General features: G+C 42.4%; 2 protein-coding genes across 2 annotated transcripts in view; both read right to left on the bottom strand.

The window, feature by feature from the left end:
- sez6l (seizure related 6 homolog like) overlaps window positions 1-8,525 on the bottom strand; it is a 66,839-nt gene extending 58,314 nt beyond the window's left edge. The window contains exons 1-2 of the mRNA XM_022748729.1: window positions 8,489-8,525; window positions 8,120-8,181 (exon numbers count right to left, since the gene is read on the bottom strand). Of these exons, the coding sequence (XP_022604450.1) occupies window positions 8,120-8,181; window positions 8,489-8,525 (99 nt within the window). The remainder of the gene's footprint in view (window positions 1-8,119; window positions 8,182-8,488) is intronic.
- Window positions 8,526-9,684: 1,159 nt separating this feature from the next.
- The window catches only part of myo18b (myosin XVIIIB), a 36,804-nt gene continuing 25,683 nt past the window's right edge, over window positions 9,685-20,805 (bottom strand). Inside the window, exons 35-42 of the mRNA XM_022748728.1 lie at window positions 20,401-20,517; window positions 20,223-20,306; window positions 19,841-19,978; window positions 19,557-19,742; window positions 15,065-15,198; window positions 11,756-11,920; window positions 10,651-11,609; window positions 9,685-9,851 (exon numbers count right to left, since the gene is read on the bottom strand). Coding sequence (XP_022604449.1) covers window positions 10,673-11,609; window positions 11,756-11,920; window positions 15,065-15,198; window positions 19,557-19,742; window positions 19,841-19,978; window positions 20,223-20,306; window positions 20,401-20,517 — 1,761 coding nt within the window. The 3' untranslated portion in view covers window positions 9,685-9,851; window positions 10,651-10,672. The remainder of the gene's footprint in view (window positions 9,852-10,650; window positions 11,610-11,755; window positions 11,921-15,064; window positions 15,199-19,556; window positions 19,743-19,840; window positions 19,979-20,222; window positions 20,307-20,400; window positions 20,518-20,805) is intronic.

The raw sequence follows: 20,805 nt of genomic DNA, 5'->3' as shown, positions 1-20,805 counted from the left end.
TGACCTTTGACCTTTGACCCCCAAAATCTGATCAGTTCATCCTTGAGTCCTGGTGAATGTTCGTGCCAAAGTTCTGTCATGGCGTTACTGAGACATCGTGTCCACGAGAATGACAACAGGCGGACAACCTGAAAACAAAATGGCGGCTCCGACTGTCGCCGGCGAGGAGGCATAAAAAACAAAAACACAAAAAAACAATGTGCTTTTTAAAGAACTTTTTTTGCTGAACGAAACAAACAAGCAGAAAAACACGAGCAGGACCAGAGTCGTTGCTCCACAAACAGGCTGCGAGCTGAATAAAAAGGCGGCTAAATGAAGATTAGAAGAAACGACGGAGACGGTGTTTACTCGTCTGCAGCAGCACGTCCTCATCCTTGGATCACATCTCCTACCAGCATAATGAGGAAATGCTGTTAATGAACGAATCCGCCTCGTCTCAAAGCGTTGATACGGAGCCGCTAAATGTTCAATTAGCACATATTTATTTTTCTTACGATAATAAACTGCTCACAGCAGCTGAAGCAGGACGCCGAGTCAAAGATAGTTTTACTTCCACCGAGGAGGTTGTGTTTTCACCTGTGACTGTTTGTTTGTTTGTTTGTTTGTTTGTTTGTTTGTCAGCAGGATTACTCAAAAAGTGAATCTGCACCAGACCTGACGGACGGACGAGTCATGACCCAGAGAAAAACCCTTTAAACTTTGGTGCAGATCTGAATCATCATTGAAAATCAAATAACTTTTGAAACGTATTATGTAATGCAGAACTGTATTTATTTTTGCCTTTGTTTTGTTTTTCTTATTTCATTGTAGTTTAGTTTTTCCTTTTCATATTTTATTCAGGCTGTCGAGCCTGATTGCTTTTGTCTGGTTGTGTTTGAGTTGATTATTTGTTTAGTCTGACTTAGTGAAGTTTGATCTGTGTTTAATGTTTTTGTCTTCTGGTTATTTTTGTTCAATTTAAAAAAAGAAAAAGAAAAGTGAACAAATAATAATAACACCCTAAACCTGTGCAATATGATCCCTGCAATTTACCTGTGTGCAATAAAACTGAGCACATGCACTTATTCTGCTTCTATACCTCAGATTTGATATTGATTATTGTTTGTTTTATATTTATTTACATAGACTGTAATGTGTCTGTAGGTGTATTTACTGTTTGTCCCACTGGAGACACTTCATATCATTGCACTGCCCAGTGAATGTTTGTTTGTTTGTTTGTTTGTTTGTTTGTTTGTCAGCAGGATTACCCAAAAAGTACTGAACCTATTTGCACTGCGCCTGATGGAGGGAGGGGGCACGGTCCACAGAAGAGCCCTTTTAATTTGGTGGAGAAGATCCGCTTAAAGAGCCAGATCCATCACTTTCCTAAACATTGTGAATTTGGGCATTTTTCATCAGCGTGTCAGGAAATGATGTTTTGGATCTTGATGTAATAAATCAGACTTCGTACCACACGGTGCAGATCTAGATAATAAACTGGATCGGACAGACGTGTGTAGGAGTGTTTGGCCTTGGCGCTGAGCTTTACACTGAATGGACTGAATTTTCAAAATCAACAATGTAGGTCTCCTGCTAACCAGCAGTGTGTGTGTGTGTGTGTGTGTGTGTGTCTCTCTACAGTCTGATATAACGGACTCCTCTGAGCCACAGAGCTCCATTGTTTCTATTGTACCATTAAAACACATCAGTGAGTCACAGTGTCGCACAAATACTCTGTAGAGCATCAGTTGTGGATTAATCTGCTGCTGAAAATAATTCCCATGAGTAAAAAAGGTAGCACTTCCTTCTCTACAGAAACCATCACCAGGGAACACGGTGCATAAACTGCAGATTAGTGCCACGTGCAGTCTGGGTAATTTCTTGGTGGATGTTTCTGCTGCAGCTCCGAGGACCTGAGGTCAACCGACAGATTTGCTGACGAGCAGGAAAACAGAATAAAAAAGAGAACGGCAGCAATAGACAGAAACAACATCCTGCTCCCACTTCTTCTTCTGTTGTGCACATTTACCACTTAACGCAGACTTCACTTCGGCCCACACACACAATGCCAAGTTCACAAAGGCTTCTGGGAGACATATTTGAGGTCAGTGAGCAGGACAATTTACACACTGAGCGTCCTCCTCCACTCACGACCTGTCTGGGACTTGACCAACAAACCCTCCCATATCAGCTCCAGGACAAAAACACACAATGCATTTATTTCCCTCATATATACAAGGTCCTTCTCACACACACTCACACACTGCCTGGTGCAGTGTGTGTGTGTGTGTCACTGTCAGACGCCCTGAGGCGGTGAAGATTTGTTAAAGTGCGGATCCTCTATAGTTCCTCTATTGTTAAGATTCCCTAACAAGCCACATTTGGCTGCAGCGGCCTGCAGCAGTCAGACAGCGCTCGATAACGCAGCTCCAGCTTCACACAAACAACCGCTCGCTGATCTATGGACTGTATTATCCAGCGAAGGGACGGCGCATCAATTATTAAGTGCTTGGTTTTAATTTTATTTGCCTTCTCTCATCAATTTCATTAACAGGACTCAGGGAGCAGGAACGGGATTTATCCGCAGCCGTTAACGGTGCGTTCAATCGCAGGAGTCAATCTCAGAGTGAGACACCGGCTCTGTGGTGCAGCGCCATTACTGTAAATCAAACGGCAATTACAAGTGAGGACAATCAGGCTCAATATACATCATCTGAGCACGTGCGGCGGCAGAGATGTAATCACAGAGGAAGGTTCTCCTACCTGACGCACAGCTGTTCTCCAGCTGCTGATGAGAACCGGCTGCTTCACTCACTGTTCATATCTACAGAAAGAGACGCACACATGTACAGTCGCCTTTAAAGCTCCATATTTTCCTCTTCTTCTGTGTTTTATTTGAGGTTTTCTGAGTGATCCAATAAAAATACAGCAGACCTACTCATTCTATCAGTTGACCTTCCCAACAGTTTATTACAGTACAACAGCTACAACAACTCCCCTTTTTATTTCATAGATAAAAACACTGGACATTTTAATGATATATTGACTGGAAATGTCCCTGGCTTTCATTTCAGAAATCTGGTCATCTTGACTTAATAATAAATAATAAAGTCCAAACTATAATAGTGATTACTCTGAGATAAAAGGATGTTGAGGGAGAACAGACATCTCAGAGCAGCGTGACCAGCCACACAGTGAGAATGAAATAAAGAATTTTAAAGAGGCGAAAAGAAACTGCAGAGTTTAATTATTTCTTCTGTTTCACCTGAGATGAAAGATTAGAAACTGAGAAACCGGCCAAAAATAAAAAAAAAGTCCCTGCAGGGAAGCTGCACTTCATGTACAGTAAGTGTCTGAGCTTCCCTTTAAAAACTCCTCAAATACACTTTGTAAAATGTGAAGTTGATCGTTAAAGAGACATAAACATCATGTTCACCCACACAGTGACTCTATCTGAGCTTAAATCAGATTCTTACTTTTGCTCTGGATCAGTATAAATGTCTGTGTCTGGGCTCGTCGCCTCGTTAAAGTCAGGAAACATTCAGATGAGATTCTGCAGGAATCTGCAATTCAGAGGAGCCACTTAAGATAATTAGGTCAAGACTGACGCAGAGAGCCAATCAGTGAACACTAATGTATGACAGACTTCATCACACTTACGTGTTGAAGTGGGTCGCAGGTTTGTTACGACCGCTGGAGGAGTTCAGTGCACGAGTTAAAGAGGGGATCATCCAGAATTCCTCCAAGGTATTAGGAGGGAAAACATTTAATATAAGAGCTTTTTGAAGGAGGATTATCTGAGTGTGAGATAAGGTTTCATGAGGGACACTCGGCTCCTCTGTCCGTACAGAGCAAAGAAAAATGTTGTTTTAACAGCTTCACAAAACCCTCATCAGTTTGAATGTAAAGGTAAAAATTTATGCAACATCGTTAACCTCCTTATTTTACAACCTACCCCTAAAAATGAATAAGTAAATAATTAAATAAAACCATCATCAGCTATAACCAGACAGAGCTGTCTGTCTTTGGATTTCTCCAGTATCAATATAAGCTTAAAAATCTTCATCATTATTATTAGTATTTACAAAGTCTTTTATGATAATGTTGTATTAAATCTTAAAAGTCGTCACTTATATGAGCAGCTGTGAACTTTTACCAGAAACAGGAAGTATAATGTTGCCATGGATTCACACTGTGAGCTAACACTTGAGCCCCGTTTTGTAGCCTATATATTTTACATTTTGGCCACTTAAATATGTCAAATTCACTATTAGCACTTCCTGTTTCCGGTATACTCATAAATGTACAGGCAACTATCAGTGTATTACTGTGGTACTGAAGAAAACCTAAAAACATGATGATTCTCAGGTGAGTTCTGCAGCTACAAGCAGGACGTTTACGTGCGATGTACGTCGGAGATAATGACGTCTACGGAAAGTGTAGGTTACACTTAATGTAAAAAATACGTGTATCACACCTGTGCGTTCACATTTAACTGAGTAAAAAGAAAAATATAAATGAACGATTAATCCACCAATAAATACTTCAGATTTAAAAATGGATTTACAAAAACAACATAAAACTCTTTTTTATATACAAAAGGGAGGCTAAATGACTAAGCTAATCGATTACACTGTAAAAAAAAAAAAAATTGTAATTTTACAGAAAATAACTAAGTTTTCTAACAGTAATTTTCTGTTTTTTTTTTTTAAATTGTGCACAAAAGTCTGTAAAATTACAGAAATGATCTGTGAATTAACAACCAAACTTTTATTTTAAGCATTATGCCAATAATAATGAATTACATTTATTTCCCATTTTTGTAAAGAAAAATTACTGTTTTATTTATACAGTATTTTTTCTATTTTCTTAAATTACATACAGATCTATGTAAAATGACAGTAATTATCTGTAATTAAAAATGTATGTATCTATGTTGGACAATGTCTTAACCAACATTAACGTTGCGCATTACACTAACGCAGATCACTTGTACAGCAGGTAGTTAGTCACTGTAATGAAGAAAACAACAACATTAACTGTGTTCAGATGGAGCAGCAATAAACTCTACCGGAAACAGAAACTCCAGAGACTGGCGATGAGACGCTACAGTGACGTCAGCACGTAAACGGTCACTCACTGCTGTTAATGAAAGGTAATGTACTCTAAGTAAACGTGTTACTGCGCTACATTTTTAAAAGGGGAAGAGGAGGGTAAAACATCTTATATGGGAATGATAATAATAATATATGATAAAAGTATTAAACAACATCTTTAGGCTGCCAGGGAGCCAGTATCAGTTCCCAGGTGAAAACAGCACCAAAAGCAATCAATTCATTCCAGTCAGGATTATTGCAGCCTGTGCACACAGCTGATAATTATTAATGTACACTCAGCTGACAATTTATTAGGAACATCTAGCTAAAACTGATAAAGTCTAATACAACAGCCCTGTAATAAAATCGCCCTTCATAAGGATTATACTGTTTATACAGATGTTTCTGTTATTCAGCCTGTCTTTGTTGATATAAATGGGTTGGACAAAATAGAATAAAATAATAGAAACTTGAAAGTCATGGTGAGTGTCTTTATGTAGCAGTAGATTTGTGTTGGCATCAGTTCTGAATATTTCTGTCTCTTTGATTACTAATAATCGGAATCAGCCCTGAAAAATCTGTTGATCCTTATTGCTGTTAGTCAATTTAGGCTGATTCTGTCCCTGATTAATTAATGTGTTATTCAGTTAATACCAAGGAATACACCATGAATGAATGAATCCAAGTTTATGTTAAGTTCTCTGTGCTTCTATACAGTAACATAATATATACAGTTCATCATACTATTTGTTAAATATCTTTGGTTTGATCTGAAGTGAATGTGAACATTGATGTGTGCAGGGTAGATGGCCGTCACTGTACTAGAACCCTCCCTGAGAAGTATGGTGTGCAGTTACTGATCTCAACAGCATGGAAGTTATTAGTAAGAAGCATGTCAAATATTCAAAGGCAACAGCTCTGAGATATAACTGGATATTTTTTGGTGTGTCCAACTGTATTTAACACGGCCAAGGACCCACAGCAGCACATCACCTGTGAGATTATTATAATGCTGAAGAACCAGGAGTGAAAATACATCACCAGGTGGTGGGGAACAGAATGAAGTGCTTCTGGTTTAAAAGCACCGTCCTCCAGCTTTTAAGAAATGGAAGGTCTTTAGTTTGGTTTTAAAAGAACACATTGACGGGGCGAGTCTGAGATCAACAGGTGCACTGAGATTTCCAGCGTGTGATCTGCTGGGATTGTAAACTAACAGCATGTCTGAGATGTTCTGTGAAGCCAGACCAGCAGGTGCTTTGTGACCAAGAGGAGGATTGTTTCAATTGTATTCTGAAAACAACAAGTAGCCAGGGAAAGTTTCAGAGAAGAGAGTTATGTGGTCAGATTTGTGGCTGGACTGCAGCAGCACTGACTGACTGACTGACTGACTGACTGACTGACTGACTGACTGACTGTACTGACTCAGTGTATGAGACTCTTTCACTGGCGTAAAGCGCAACTCAAGTGTCTTTGCTAGTTTCAGACTGATGCAGTTGTTCATTTTTCCATCCAGTGCACACGTTGTTTAAATAGCCAGTTGTTTAAATTGACCAACAGAAACCTGGTCTTCAGTAAATGGCACAATATTTCTGCATTATTTTAAGGGCACATTGTCAGTATGCTCCTACATAGGTGGGTGCACAGCGAGCCTGTTTAACACAAGCAGAGTTTTGAAGATGAGCTTCAGGTGTTTGATGTAAGCAAGATAGACCAATGGAGAAATGCCAGTTTTAGTTCTTCAGATCATCCCGGAGCTCTGAAGAACTATTTGTCAATAATTGTTTGATATTGTAAATTTACATCTGAATATATTAAATAAAAGTGTTATAAAGTCAATAGTGGTGCGTATGTTATTTGTAATTAAGTTTCCAACCCCACTTTAGTTGAAAGACTACATACAGAGACTTAACAGTTTAATTAGCATTTCTTCAGTATATTATATTTTATGAGAAATGTAAGAAAATTGATCTGAATCTGAATCAGTAAATATTGTATTTAGATTGTGCTTCTACAGGTTTTAACATTACTTTACACTTAAAGATTCAATGTTGACACAAATACTGCAAGTTGAAGTTTGAGATGATTTTAATGTTTTACACAGTATTTTTTACTTTGTCTTCCAAAACAAAAGGTTTACTTTACAATATGAAGCTTGTGTTAATATTTCATTGATTTACACTTAATTTTATTATTAGGAAAAAGTTTCTCTGCAGAAACTTTAGTGGCGTCACTTTATTGAAGGAGTTTGATCATAATAATTTAGGAGAATTTAGTTTTTCTCTGTAGAAATATTAATGGACCTTTTCTGTAAGTTTATTGTTTTTACACTTTATTTGAATTAGGATATTTTACTTTAATTTTACGGTTTTTGTTTGGCAGCCGCTGCTGACAGTCATTTGACAATATCTTTTATTATTTTTTTGTTACAGTGTAGCTAACAGGAAAAACAGCTGGAAAAAGAAAATGGAAATTGAAGATGGAATCCAGGAATGTATTCCCATTTTTAAAATACGTTTTCAAATAGTGGCCGTAGGACTGCGTCTCAGTGGTGTTTGTTTTTGGCCGTGACACAGAGGAGAGTTTGTGCTGCAGAACAGGCGGACGTGCATCTGCTGCAGATGGTTTTGACTGGAGTTACTTACAGTAAATGTTACCTCCAGCTGAACTCTGGCTCGGCTCCCGCAGAGCACAGATGTGTGTGTGTGTGTGTGTGTGTGTGTGTGTGTGTGTGGTGTGGTGGGGGGGGGGGGGCAGGAAACATGTCTGACAGTGCAGCTCTAACCTCCAGACACAACCAAAAAACCTCCCTCTTATAACTTCATCAAGAGACTGTAAGTCTGAAATGCCACGTTCAACTGAACTGACCACGGACAGAAGGTCAGAGAGTCAGTTTACGCCTCCAGAGTTTCTCAACATTTCTAGTTGATGCTTTTCACTGGCTGGAAAATGAGTGTGGAGAAGCTGGATGTCTCTCTCTCTCTCTCTCTCTCTCTCTCTGTCCTGGCGTCTGTTCATCAGCTGTGTCCTTGGTCGAGTTACTTTACCCTCAACTCCTGCAGCTGCTGTGAGTCCAGCGTTTCACTGGGCAGCTCCCAGGTGTGAAGAACTGTGCGAACACAAAACACATGTGTCGCCGTTTAGCGACACAGTGTTCAATAGACTCTCTCTGAATTCATAAAAGCATGAAAAAATATATAAATAAAAGCTTTGGCGAAAGTTCACATTGCTCCTCACGTTGTGGCTTCATTCCTCTGTGGGTGAGATTCTTCCATTTCCTCCTGCTCCAATTTTCTCCATCACTTCTGCTTCCCACACTCTCTCAGTCACAATATGAATATCATTTCTCTGCTTTCATTCTTCACGCCAATCAGTCTCTGGATGCTCCATTTTAAATATCATTTTATTTTTATTGCGTTCTGTCCTGTTCCTCCTCCGCATCTCCACCGCCATCGACCTCCAGGACGTCCACGGAGGCTCAAATGAAAAGTTTCAACTTCAGTCGTCAACCATCTGCTGGCTTCACTCTGGGATCCTGTCCTACATCCTGTCTTCACACAGGCCTACGCTTAATGAAGGCGCCTCACAAAGATGGAGTGATCGACAGACTATCTATCTATCTGTTGTTAACCTCAATAAAGTAGTTCTAAGTAGACTCGCTGTTCTCTGCTGCTGCTCCGCAGGGTAACATAAATGCTGGGTTTCAGTTTTCTGGGCTATTTAACTTGCACAGCTGAAACGTGTTATCCAACTTTAATCCTCAAATCCAGCAGGGAAACTGCTCCAGAGGAATGATGCTGATGATACTGACAGTACAAACTGGAAAAGAGTCCACAGAAATACGAGCAGCTCTGTGAAGCTGAACTTAGCAGCTAAGACGCTGTTTGGATCATTCAAGCTCCTCCAGTGTAAAGGTCTCTGTCCATTCAAAATAAAACACAGGGAGAAAAATTCAGTACCAACCAATCTCTTAAAGAAGCTATTAATTTTGCTATTGCTACATAGCTAACGTTAGCATTAACAGCTGTTTACTTACCAGTCTAGAAGAAACTGTGTCCAAAAGTGGTTCAAGCGACACCAATTTGTTAGCATGCTAACCCAGTAGCTCGGGCCCGTCTCGTCACTTTCTGATAGCGACTCACTGTAGCTTCCAGTCTGCCCTGAAGATGTAGCTGCTCAGAGGACGTATTTTAAACTCTTGTCTTATAAATGCAACGATGGTCGAAGCGACGATCACCTCCACCTGCTCCTGTAAAGAAACCACATTCAGCAGCAGAGAAAAACATACAAATAGCTTCTTTAAATGCTGCGATACATCACAGGATAAGTGAAAATTTGACCTGCTGGTGGCGCTAGAGGAAAAGTCAGGGAGTCATCAAAGTCTGTAGGATCCATCATCTCGGTACGATGAGCGTTTCCAATAAATATCACTGCAATGCATCCAACAGCTGTCGAGATAACTGATCATAGATGAAAGAGGTGGGAAAACTAACCTGGCTGGTGGCAGCTTCGCTAACACCACAGAGAATATCAGAATAAGGAAGACAGGTGGAATAAATTCACAAGAACTTCTTTTCATTTTCCATTTTATTCATATACAAACAGTGCTTATCTGAAAATACAGTAGATTTAGTGCTTGTGAGTTGAACAAATGCATTTTCAGGTGGATTAAATATCAATGTGGAGAATCAGAAGAAACATCCCTGATGGCTCCTCAAGTATCGTGTTCAGCCTTGATTGCAGCTCCTGCAGTCGTCAGTGTTTCTGTGAAGCTCACAGCTGGATGAGGACACACAGAGAGGATGGTGGGAAAAAAAAAAGAAACAAAGACGAGATGGTCAGAGTGGAAAAGAGGACGCGAGAAGTGTCGTGTGCATATGCGGCCGCAGATACAGGTCTGGGCCTGTGTTTATCAAACACCTCACAATCACTTCACTGAAAGTTGAACTGGGTCTAAAAATACACGGATATTCAGATATTTATGAATCATGCTACAGCTCCTCTCCGAGCGAGTGACACGCACAACCGCAGGATGAAATGAATGACAGCTTCTTGTAGGTTTTTAGGGTTAAGAGTTCAGTCACATCCATTCCCTGATAATGAACGATCTTTAAAAGCATTTCTGCCAACACACTAAAAATTTTACGTTTCCCAAAGCAGCACTTAGGAGCGAGTGCACACCGAAGTGTTGGACAAATTAAAATGTTGACCTCATAATGGCGCTGAGGGAAAACTCAGAGGATCATCAGTTATTACAATTCATCCTGAGAGGAGCATGACTGTCTGAACCAAACCTCCTGGTGATACATCCAGCAGTCGCTGAGATAATTCAGTCTGGAACAAAGTGATAGAGCCGGGCCACTATCTCCGGTAATAAAATCTATGATCTAGAAACTACGGAAGCCCTGAAGGCAACACAAAAAAAAAATATTTATCAGGATCATTTGTTTTAACAGTTTTTTAATCTGTATAAAAAACCCCAGAGAGGCAAGTAAAAAGATTTCCAACTTTGTCGAATTTGAAAATGTTCCACTTGGCGCCCCCCAGTGGTCGTAAAGCAGACCCCGCGTCTACACACCTGAGACCTCAGTTCATCTGGTTCAGTCAATCTCCTTCTTCAGGTATCTCTTCATGACTGAAGCCACGTCTCCGCCCTCGCTGCCCTCGGCCTCCAGTCTTTCTCCCTGCGGCCTTTCGTGCCTGTGTCTTGGCCCCGCCCCCTGGGAACTTCCTCCTGAGCCGCCTGAGCTGGACGACTCAGAGCTTTTCCTGCTGCGGGTGGAGGGGGGCAGCTCTCCGAAGTGGACGCTCAGCGACCTCCTGCCCCCCCTGACTGAGCTGGCCAGGCTGCTGGTGGACTGAGCTCTCCGGATGGCGGGCAGGATGTCGGACGCTGCGTCATCACACCCGTTATCCTCCGTCAGACGGCGGTTCTGGAAGACCATGGGTTCTGAACCCAGAGAGCCTTCACCCCCGTCTTCTGTGACGAGACTACCCAGCATGCATCGCCTCAGTGGCTGAGGTGAACGCTGGATGGGAGTTGTCACGGAGCGCAGGGGCTCCTCCTCCTCAGGGATGGACAGGGAGGGAGGGTGATGGCGAGTGGCGAGGGAGGAAGCCAACGATGAGAGGCGAGGCAGCGAGGGAACCGAAGTGAGGGAGTCGCTTGAGTTGAAGCGAGAGAGTTTGGCGGCGGCAGACGGCTGAGACTCGGTTATGGAGCGGCTGCTGGCGGCGCGCGGCAGGAGCGGGGACGACGGTTTGAGGATGCTGGGGCCCGGCCGGGGCTCCTGGGGGTCGTCTGGAGCGCCGAGAGAGACGGCTGAAGCTCTTCGCCTCAGAGTTGAGGCTGCGGTCTTTTGATAAACCGGCAGGGAGACGGCGCTGCCCGCTCCATCGCCTGCGTCGCCGCCGGCTCTGCGTTTACGAAGTCCGTCCAGCAGCTCAGAGAGGGCCGAGGAGGACGGGGCCCGACCGAGGCCTCTGGGACCAGCTCCTCCCGCCTCAGAGCCCTCGTCATCAGGATCCACGCAAGAACTTCAGAGGGACAGAAGAGACATTTCAAAATAAAGTCCATTGTGACAAACATCCAGGGATCAAAGGAGTTGCTTATGATCAACTAATCGATCAATCGGCTAATCGTCGTGGCTCTACAAACATGGATACTGGATCTCGGGGCTTACCGGAAGCTGTAGGTGCTCATGGTGTCAGCGACAGACTGGCGCCCCCCGTGGCTGCTGTAGGGAGAGCCCCCGCCGCGGGACCCCCCTCGTGGAACTCCTAACCAGTGACGAATCCCCTCGCCGACATCCTCCGTCCCGATGGAGCCAGCGCTGGACACCGAGTCACTGCAGAGCAAAGTCACAGCTTATCACCACGTCACAGCCTGAATGGAGACTCCTCCTCCTCCATTACATCACCATCAGCTGTTTGATGCGACTCTCCTACCTGCCAGGTGGCCACTGGTTTCCATTCAAGCCAGTTTGATTATCACTTAAAGCTTGCAGAGCATAATCCATCACTGAGCAGCACGTTGTTATTTATAAGAGAGTTGCATCAGAGGTTAAAGCAGCTGTTGGATTCGATGTGTTCAGGTGCTTATGGAAAAGTAGGAAAAGTGCAAATGACGCTACAGTAACATCATACTTTATATCATCTTAGATCTAAAGATGACTTGTAACCTTCAGGCTCTTATGGAGAAATGGCTCATGGACTGTTAGTAGCCATGCAGGCAGCCATGTTCACTCAGCCACAGCCGTTTTCTTAACATTTTAATCACCGAGTTAACGGCTGAGATCTGAGGGTGAGGTGAAGTCAGAGGATCAGACAGGTTGTTAACGAACCTGCAGGTTAATCAAACAAAGGTAAACAGCTGTAAACATCCATCACGGTTTACAGATTAGCTCCTGCTTTAACAGGACTCGTGTGATGGACGCTCACGTATGTCGTTAATTGTGCGACTAACTTGAACAAATGATTTGCTGATGTGTTATTAATTAAACACAGATATGTTGGAACCATCAGAAATATAACAGTTGTACTCATGGTTTGGATGTCGATCATTTACGAGTGAGAAACTACAGATTACAATAACGACACTCACTTTTTCAAAGAAACTAGTTTGAATGAATAAAAACTCACATGAAGTTTGGTTGAATTAATTCAAACACAACCTTCAGTGTGTCAGTTCATCCTAACCTGCCCTGTGGAATCAATGTGGTTCTGTTCACCTGCAGTGACAAGAGAACTTCAGATTATTTTCTATCATCATGTTACGTAAGGAAGCTGCATGTAAAACGGCCTTTTTGTTTTGTCCACAAATTCAAAAATTCTAAATTTCTACCTCTTTTATGTCATAATTAACGTAATTGATTTGTTAATGTGTAGAGTGTAGTTCCCTGAAGGCAACAGGCAGACAGTGAATGTGACCAACATCCCCTGCTGCAGAACATGGGCCTGTTCTGCTTAAACACTGAGAACTTTGAATTCAGATCAAATACCGATCAAATCTTTATTTTTCCCCATGTTGAACTTTGGTACCTTGAATTTTGAATAAAAGGTGAAAACTATAGTTCACACACAGGGAACATTTCAAATGTTCGTTTTCATTGGTTTATAAACCAGGATAAACGGTTGTTCTCAACCTGCCCGATCTTCTGTTTGATCCGTGATGACATCACCGCGTTCCCAGATCTCAGCCGTCACTTTGGTGAGTATAATGTTATTATTAGTGAAAGACACGATGGCCGACACGACAATAATAAAACCTGGATTACATTAAAGCGGAATTCTCCTCTAACAGGCCACGTTCTCTTTCACATTTAATGAATTACAATGAGACGTTTAATGATGACACTTCAAGGTCTGATGCGACGTTCAGGTCACACCCACACACCTGTGCAGCCAGATACTGTAAAGTCAGAAGCACACACACACACTCACGCACGCACTCACACACACACACACACACACACACACACACACACACACACACACACACACACACACACACACACTACCAAGTCACACACACACTCATGAGGTTCTTACAGGTCTTTCTTTCGAGTCAGGGACTCCACAGCAGTTTGAACACTGGAGTGAAGGGCAGAGTGGTGACAGGGTGAGCGTCAGAGGTGGAGGAAGTACTTCAGTAAAAGTACCAATACTACACTGTAAAATACTCCAAGTACTGCATTGACAATGTTGCTTAAGTAAAAGTACCTAAATACAAACAGGAAATGTAGTTAAAAGTAAAACTGCCCTTGTGACTATAGTTTATATACATTATTACTGATGCATTAATGTGTGAGCAGCTGACTTTAACTTCTATTTCTTTCATGGCTGCAACTAATTATTATTTTCATTATGGATTAATCTGCTCATTATTTTCTCAGTTAATTAACTGATTCATTAAAGACCCTCTGATGAAAATAAGGTTTTTAAACTTGTTAACATCCATATGATGTTTTTCTTATATAATACAAGCAACACCATGACTGAGTGTTTCCACCAAGGAACCAATCCTGGCAATTTGTGGGGACAGGGGGGCGGGGCTAAATAAACCTGAAACCTGGTCAGTACAGAGAGAGAGTGTTAGCATTAGCACAACTGCTAACACTGTGTCAAACACTGCCAGTTACAAGCTAACAAACAACATACATAAATAAAAGATGCTAACTACACTAACTTCTGAAAAGATGCTAACTATGCTAACCGTTCTGATCCGTCTGCTAGTCTCTGGTTCTGGTCTCAACAGACTCCTCATCTGAGTCTGGGTCTGACCAAGTCTCTCTGATGTTTCCTCCTCTCACCATCTTGATACTCTCTGCTCTTTCACCTGTCCACCTGGAGCAGGCAGGTGGTGGGCGGGGCACAAGGCCTGATCCAGGAAGTAAGTCTTGATGTGCTTCAGACCCAATTTTCCATTTATTTTTTTCACTTTTTATGTGTGAAAACCACGTTAAACTCAATATTTATCACAGCAGAGGATTTATACAGAGTTTAAAACAGGAACTTAAAGAAAGAAAGAACTGCTCATCACATTGATGCTTGTTTTTGTCCAACCTCATATCCGAAACCTATTAATTAAAACTATTTTTAAAAGTTTTTAAAACCTTAAAGAAGCAAATTCTCAGATATGAAACTGTAAAATGTTGAGGATTTGTACATCAAAAATGACTTTTCACAATCAAAGTAGTTGCTAATTAATTCTTCGTTAATAGAGTAATTGTTTCAGCTCCACTTGTTTGTGCTGTTGTGTGATTTCATCTGTAGCAAAGCTGCATATTTTATAAAGTCTTCATGTGTTTTCTATGTAAAAATCTTAATTTGTGAAGTTAATTAGTAACTAAAGCTGCCAGATAAATGAAGGCGAGTAACATCTAACTCTGTAGAAGCAGCTATAAAGTGGCAGGAAAAGAAATTACTCAGGTAAATGTACTTAGTTTCTTTCCACCACTGTTGAGTTTAAACACACAGACAAAGTCCAATACCTTTCAGTATCGCTCTCATCGCTCGACTCCACCTCCTCCAGGGCGGCCTGCAGGTCCACGATGCGGCGGATGGACGTCTCCAGGTCGGCCTGTAGCGCCTGTCTGACGGCGCTGAGCTCCTCCACTGGCATTTCCTGTCAACAAACAAACAAACAAACAAACATTGTGAGATTGAAGGACGTCTGTTGACACAAGGGCAGAGGACCCGCTCACCTCAGCGTGGGCCAGCTGCCTCTTCTCATTCCCCCGACAACCTGTACAGACCCCGAGGCCCAATCTGCCACAGCAATTACCCGCATCCTCGGCCGTATTACCTCATCAGTCAAACGGTGAATGTCCAATGGCGTGTCCTCTCTCACATACAGTCGTACATCCCTCAGTGCGCCGGGTTATTTAGGAGGAAATTGTTACATACGCGCACTGACACTGGAGGAATAGAGTGATTTATTAATTCATCTAATCTGTTTTTGTTGTTGTTGTTGTTCTGTGTCTCTAGCCTCCTCTCACACATGACTGCACGTGCGCACACACACACACACACACACACACACACACACACACACACACACACACACACACAAGCTTCTAGGCTTTCAAAGTTATTGGCTTTGTTGGCTTTAAGGAGATGGGTGTGGGTGCAGCGGTTGTCATAGTGACACATAAGCATGTATCAATGCGTGTGTATGTGTGTGTGTGCGTGCGTGAGTGTATGTGTGTGTGCGTGCGTGTACGTGTGTGTATGTGTGTGTATGTGTGTGTGTATGTATGTGTGTGCGTGTGTGTATGTGTGTGTGTATGTATGTGTATGTGTGTGTGTATGTATGTGTGTGTGTGCGTGCGTGTATGTGTGTGTGTGTGTGTGTGTGTGTGCGTGTGTGTGTGTGTGTGCGTGTGTGTGTGTGTGTGCGTGTGTGTGTGTGTGTGCGTGTGTGTGTGTGTGTGCGTGTGTGTGTGTGTGTGCGTGTGTGTGTGTGTGTGCGTGTGTGTGTGTGTGTGCGTGTGTGTGTGTGTGTGCGTGTGTGTGTGTGTGTGCGTGTGTGTGTGTGTGTGCGTGTGTGTGTGTGTGTGCGTGTGTGTGTGTGTGTGCGTGCGTGTATGTGTGCCCATAACCTTGAAGAGACAATGAGGATTAATCACAGTCAGAGGGAGAAAGCAGGATGAGGGAGAGATGACGTTAAGAACGTGAAGGGGAGGTGGGTGGAGGAGTGTGTCTGTGTGTGTGTGTGTGTGTGTGTGTGTGTGTATGAATATGTCTATTCATGAGGGCTGTGTGTGTGTGTCTGCATAGTTGCTTGGTAGGTTGTTAAAGGGCATCCTTGTGTGTGTGTGTGTTGCTTTGTGCTAATAACAGAATAATTATTGAAGCTCGTTCTCTCTGCTCGGCTCAGAGGTCACAGAGAAATCTGCTGTGAGCGGGAACAAGAACATGATTGAGTCTGTGACTCTGAGCAGAGCTGACGTCTCCACTGAGCAAAAAATATGTTTATCTAACTGTTTATGTGTCAATCTTACAGATAAATATAATTTCACACTGTACTCCAACAACCCAACCACAGCAGCTCTGCTCATGATGACTGTGTACATTAGTTTAAGACGGAGATTTTCATCAAAGGAAAATTCTGCTTCATTACAGTGGGTTTAAATTTCATGATTTCTATCATTTATAATAACACTGCACAAAGCGAGACGATCAATTCCATCCATAAGTAACACAATGGACGTCATTGAGATTATTTTGGTTTCAAACAAAACAAAAATCTCATCGGACGGGGGTCCCTGGGACGAAACCTTACCAAACGGGGGTCCGTGGTCTAATTTGTGTCAGTTTTGGTCCTTGATGTGAGAAAGCTTGAGAACCTCTGAACTAAACTACTTGGATCTGATGTGAAACTGAGAGTGAGCGAACATGAAATGCAGCAGGAGGCTGGTCTGGAAAATAAGAATATAAAATCACGTAAAATACTTCACTAGTAAAGAAGGATTCGGAATTTTAAATCGGGATATTTTAGATTTTGTGTTTTTATTAAATGTTTTGCTCGTAAACGTGTGTTAGCGAGAATATTGTAGATATATATTAATGTTATGATTGATGTTTTAACCGGAGGATGTTTTATCTTTAGTGTTTGATGCACAGAGGTGCATTTCTTCCCCGTTCATGTTCCTGTTACTTGTCATGTTATTACCCAAAGAAATGAAGCCTAATAGCAGGAAAATGAGGCTCAAGTTGTCATAAAATTATCCTTTTAAAACAAAGAAATACTGAACTTAGTTGGCGGTTTATTGTACAGAAGTGAAGTTAGTTATTTACCAATGTCTTCGCCAAAAACCTGTGTCTGTTTCTGTCTCATCAGAGATAAATCATTTGATTTACAGCTGTGTTTTCTGGCCACTGTGACGAGGTCAGCTGGCAGAGGGACGTTCTTCATGATTATTTTATAACCAGAGATCTCATATTAAACTCAGATGATTAAACTAAATGTTAAGTTTTACAGAAAGTGTGTGTTTCTGTGCTGGAGCTCTGAAAGTGCGCTGAAGCCCTCCCTCCTGCTGTTAGCGCTGCTATGATCAAACTTGTGCAGTAATGAAAGTGATGTTTCCTCATGTTCCAGATAATACACCAGCTGTTGTTTTTGTTAATGAGAACAGAAGAGATGTGACTGTTCTCAAAGTGCCGTGTTCTTTCAATCATAGCCTGGAGGAAGTGGGGTTTTTTTTTTCCAGGGCTTTTTAAGTACCTCTCTAAAACAGTGTCTACCAGCTCGCATATGAGTAACGCCTGTTGGGGTTTATATTTAGCCGGCTCAGTGGTGCCCGGCTGGAGTGGTGGTGATCTGTCTGCAGGTGGCAGGAATGCCAAAGACGTGTAGTGGTGAGGAACTATTCTGTCCCGGCAATTATCTCCAGTTTCTGGGCAACGAGCTGCTGCTATTGTTGTTGTGTTTTTCCACTTGTTTTCACTACATGGCAAAAGGGTGACATTAAAGCTAACACATGAAAGAATATGAAGATAAAGGCCTGAAAGAACAAAAGAAAACAACACAGCAGCGTAAATTAGGGTGTTATTGAGTGGATATCTGAGAGGCGTATGTGCCTGAATGACAACACTAGAATGTTGATGTGTAGCAGTTAAAATGTTTACTATGTTCATTGTCTTAGTTTAGTGTGTTAGCATGCTAATATTTGCTAATTAGCACATAATTAGCAGTGTAAATTAGGGTGTTATTGAGTGGATATCTGAGAGGTGTGTTTGCGTGAATGATAATGCTAGCATGTTGATATTTAACAGATATAATGTTCAGCATGTTTTCAGTCTTAGTGTAGCATATTAGCATGCTAACATTTGCTAATTAGCACATAACTAGCAGCACAAATAAGGGTGTTATTGAGTGCTTGAATGGCAATGTTAGCATGTTGTTATTTAGCAGGTATAATGTTCACCAAGTTTAAAGTCCTAGTTTAGCCTATTAGCATGATAGCATTTGCTAATTAGCACTAAAACCAAAGTCCGTCATTAGTTTTGCAGGTTATTTGATCAGAAATCAAAGTAAAGAAAGTAAGTAATTAAAGTAATTTTGACCTGATGATGGTGCTAGTGGAAAAGTGAGTGGATCAAAATCTTTACAAATCATCATCTGGGGACACTGAATGTCTGAACTAAATTTCATAGCAGTCTTTACGATGGTTGTTGGCTGGGGAACTCGAATGGATCAGATATCGGCCGACACTGCCGTCTCTACAGCCAGGCCACTAGCATGGGACTAATAATTACTATCAGCACTGTCACCACCCTTAACACCATCCTGTGGACACCATATAATAATAATGACACCCTGTGGCAGTGTGAGGAGGGGAGGAGGTGGAGGGATCTCCCAGGAGAGCAACAGTCCAGAGCTCCATTATTTTAATAGTTCAAAGCTTTGGGGAATACGCTGCTTATTCCTGCAGCTGGAAGAGGAGATGAATGCCACTGTCACACCTGTCAGTCAACACGGAGACCACCCCCACTGTGAACCCTTTTGAATTTCTCCTCTTCCTGTTTGAGCAGACGAGCGCTGTCACTTCCAAGCTGCCAGTCTGACGCCACAGAGCCGGCAATGACACTGTGATAATGAAAAGAGGAAACGCCCCGACGGAGACTCGGCCGCCCTGAAAAATAAATAAATAAGCAAACAGCTCTGGCAGCCGGAAATTTTGGAGACAGCATGTCACCGCTGTCTAAAGAAAAACACGTATCTCCAAGTTTGGTGAGTTTGAATTTTGGAGATAAACTGAAGGATTAAACGTTCCTTCGTGGGTGGAGAAAATTCTCCTGCTTCTTGAGATAAACAAACCGCTAAAAAACCCTCCGGATTATCGGAAAAACATATTGCCACAAAGCTTGAAATCAGGCCTGTTCTTGTTACCAACTTTTGTATAGATGCGTGTGTGTGGTAGGACGCCACTGACAAGATTAATGGAGGGCAGATAATAACATTTGGTTGGAGCACGTTACCAGCTCCATGCGTCTGCGGCTGCTGTCCTCCTCCCTCTGGGTCAGATCCTCCATCTCCAGCCTCATGTCCTGCAGCCGTTGCTGGTAGTAGCGGGCGTTCTCTCTCTCCCGAGCCTCGGCCTGGGCGCTCTGCTCCAGCTCCTCCCCCAGACGAACCACGCTGTCCCTCAAACGCAACACCAGCACCTACGGGCACATCGTGAGAATTAAGACGAAGAGAATTAAACATCAGGTTTTTTTTTAATTATGTGTGGAGGTGGGGGAAATGAAAGATCTGGTCTCACCTCAAACCTCTTCACCTGCCCTCTCTGAAACTCCAGTTTATTCTCCAGGTCACATACACGTGCCTCCTGTTTACTGACAATGCTACGCCCCACAGTGGACGACTCCAGGAACTGCACCCTCGACACCGACTGCTGGAGCTGCATCAGAGAGAGAGAGAGAGAGAGAGAGACGGGAGTGGGCCAAGAGGCAAATTATACACCCACAGATCAGTGAGTGTGACATCGCTCCACCTGAAGCTGGTAGTTATATTGAGCTCTGTAACAAGCGGGTTAAATGACCCTGAAATCCATAACAATCTCATATCAGCCAGACTCAATAGCGCACTTGGTTTATAACCCTCTTAGAGCTGCATTTATTTTCTGATTGTGGAACAGAGATTACCTCTTCCTGGAGAGAGTGCCTCTGTTTCTTCACCTCCTCCAGTTCAGCCTGCAGCTCTCTGATCTGAGAGATGTCACTGGAGGACTGAACGAGAGAGAGGGGGGATTTGTTTTCAAGACGAACGACTGATTAATAAAAGGGAGAAAGACAAAACAGTAAACCGGGTAGAAAACTTTACCTGTGCGATGAGCGCTTTGTGCTTCTTCATCAGCTCGTTGAGGTCTTCCTGGTCCTCCTCCAGCCTCTTCAGCAGGTCCGCCTTCTCATGCTGCAGCAGGGCTAACTGCTCGTCCACCTGGACAGAGACAGGTAAAGGTAAGGTGGGGCTTCCACTTCACAATGAGACTACCTTCATGAAGGATTTATAAATGGTTTATAATTAGGTTATTAATTAGTTTATTAACACTTTGTAAATCATAAAAAAACAATTATAAACAAGTTATAACACAGTTTTCATAAAGTGAGGCTCACTATTTGGCAAGATCAAGCTACTACTCATTAATCTTATTAATGAGTTACTACCTTTTACAACTGGTAAAAAGAGTCTTGTTGTAACTCATTAATAAATATTGATTGGGTTTTA

The sequence above is a fragment of the Seriola dumerili genome, unplaced genomic scaffold, assembly GCF_002260705.1.
Source record: "Seriola dumerili isolate Sdu_G_001 unplaced genomic scaffold, Sdu_1.0 BDQW01000128.1, whole genome shotgun sequence".
NCBI classification, from domain to species: Eukaryota; Metazoa; Chordata; class Actinopteri; order Carangiformes; family Carangidae; genus Seriola; species Seriola dumerili.
Note: the sequence above shows the minus strand (reverse complement) of the source record. Positions and strands in the feature narration are given on the sequence as shown.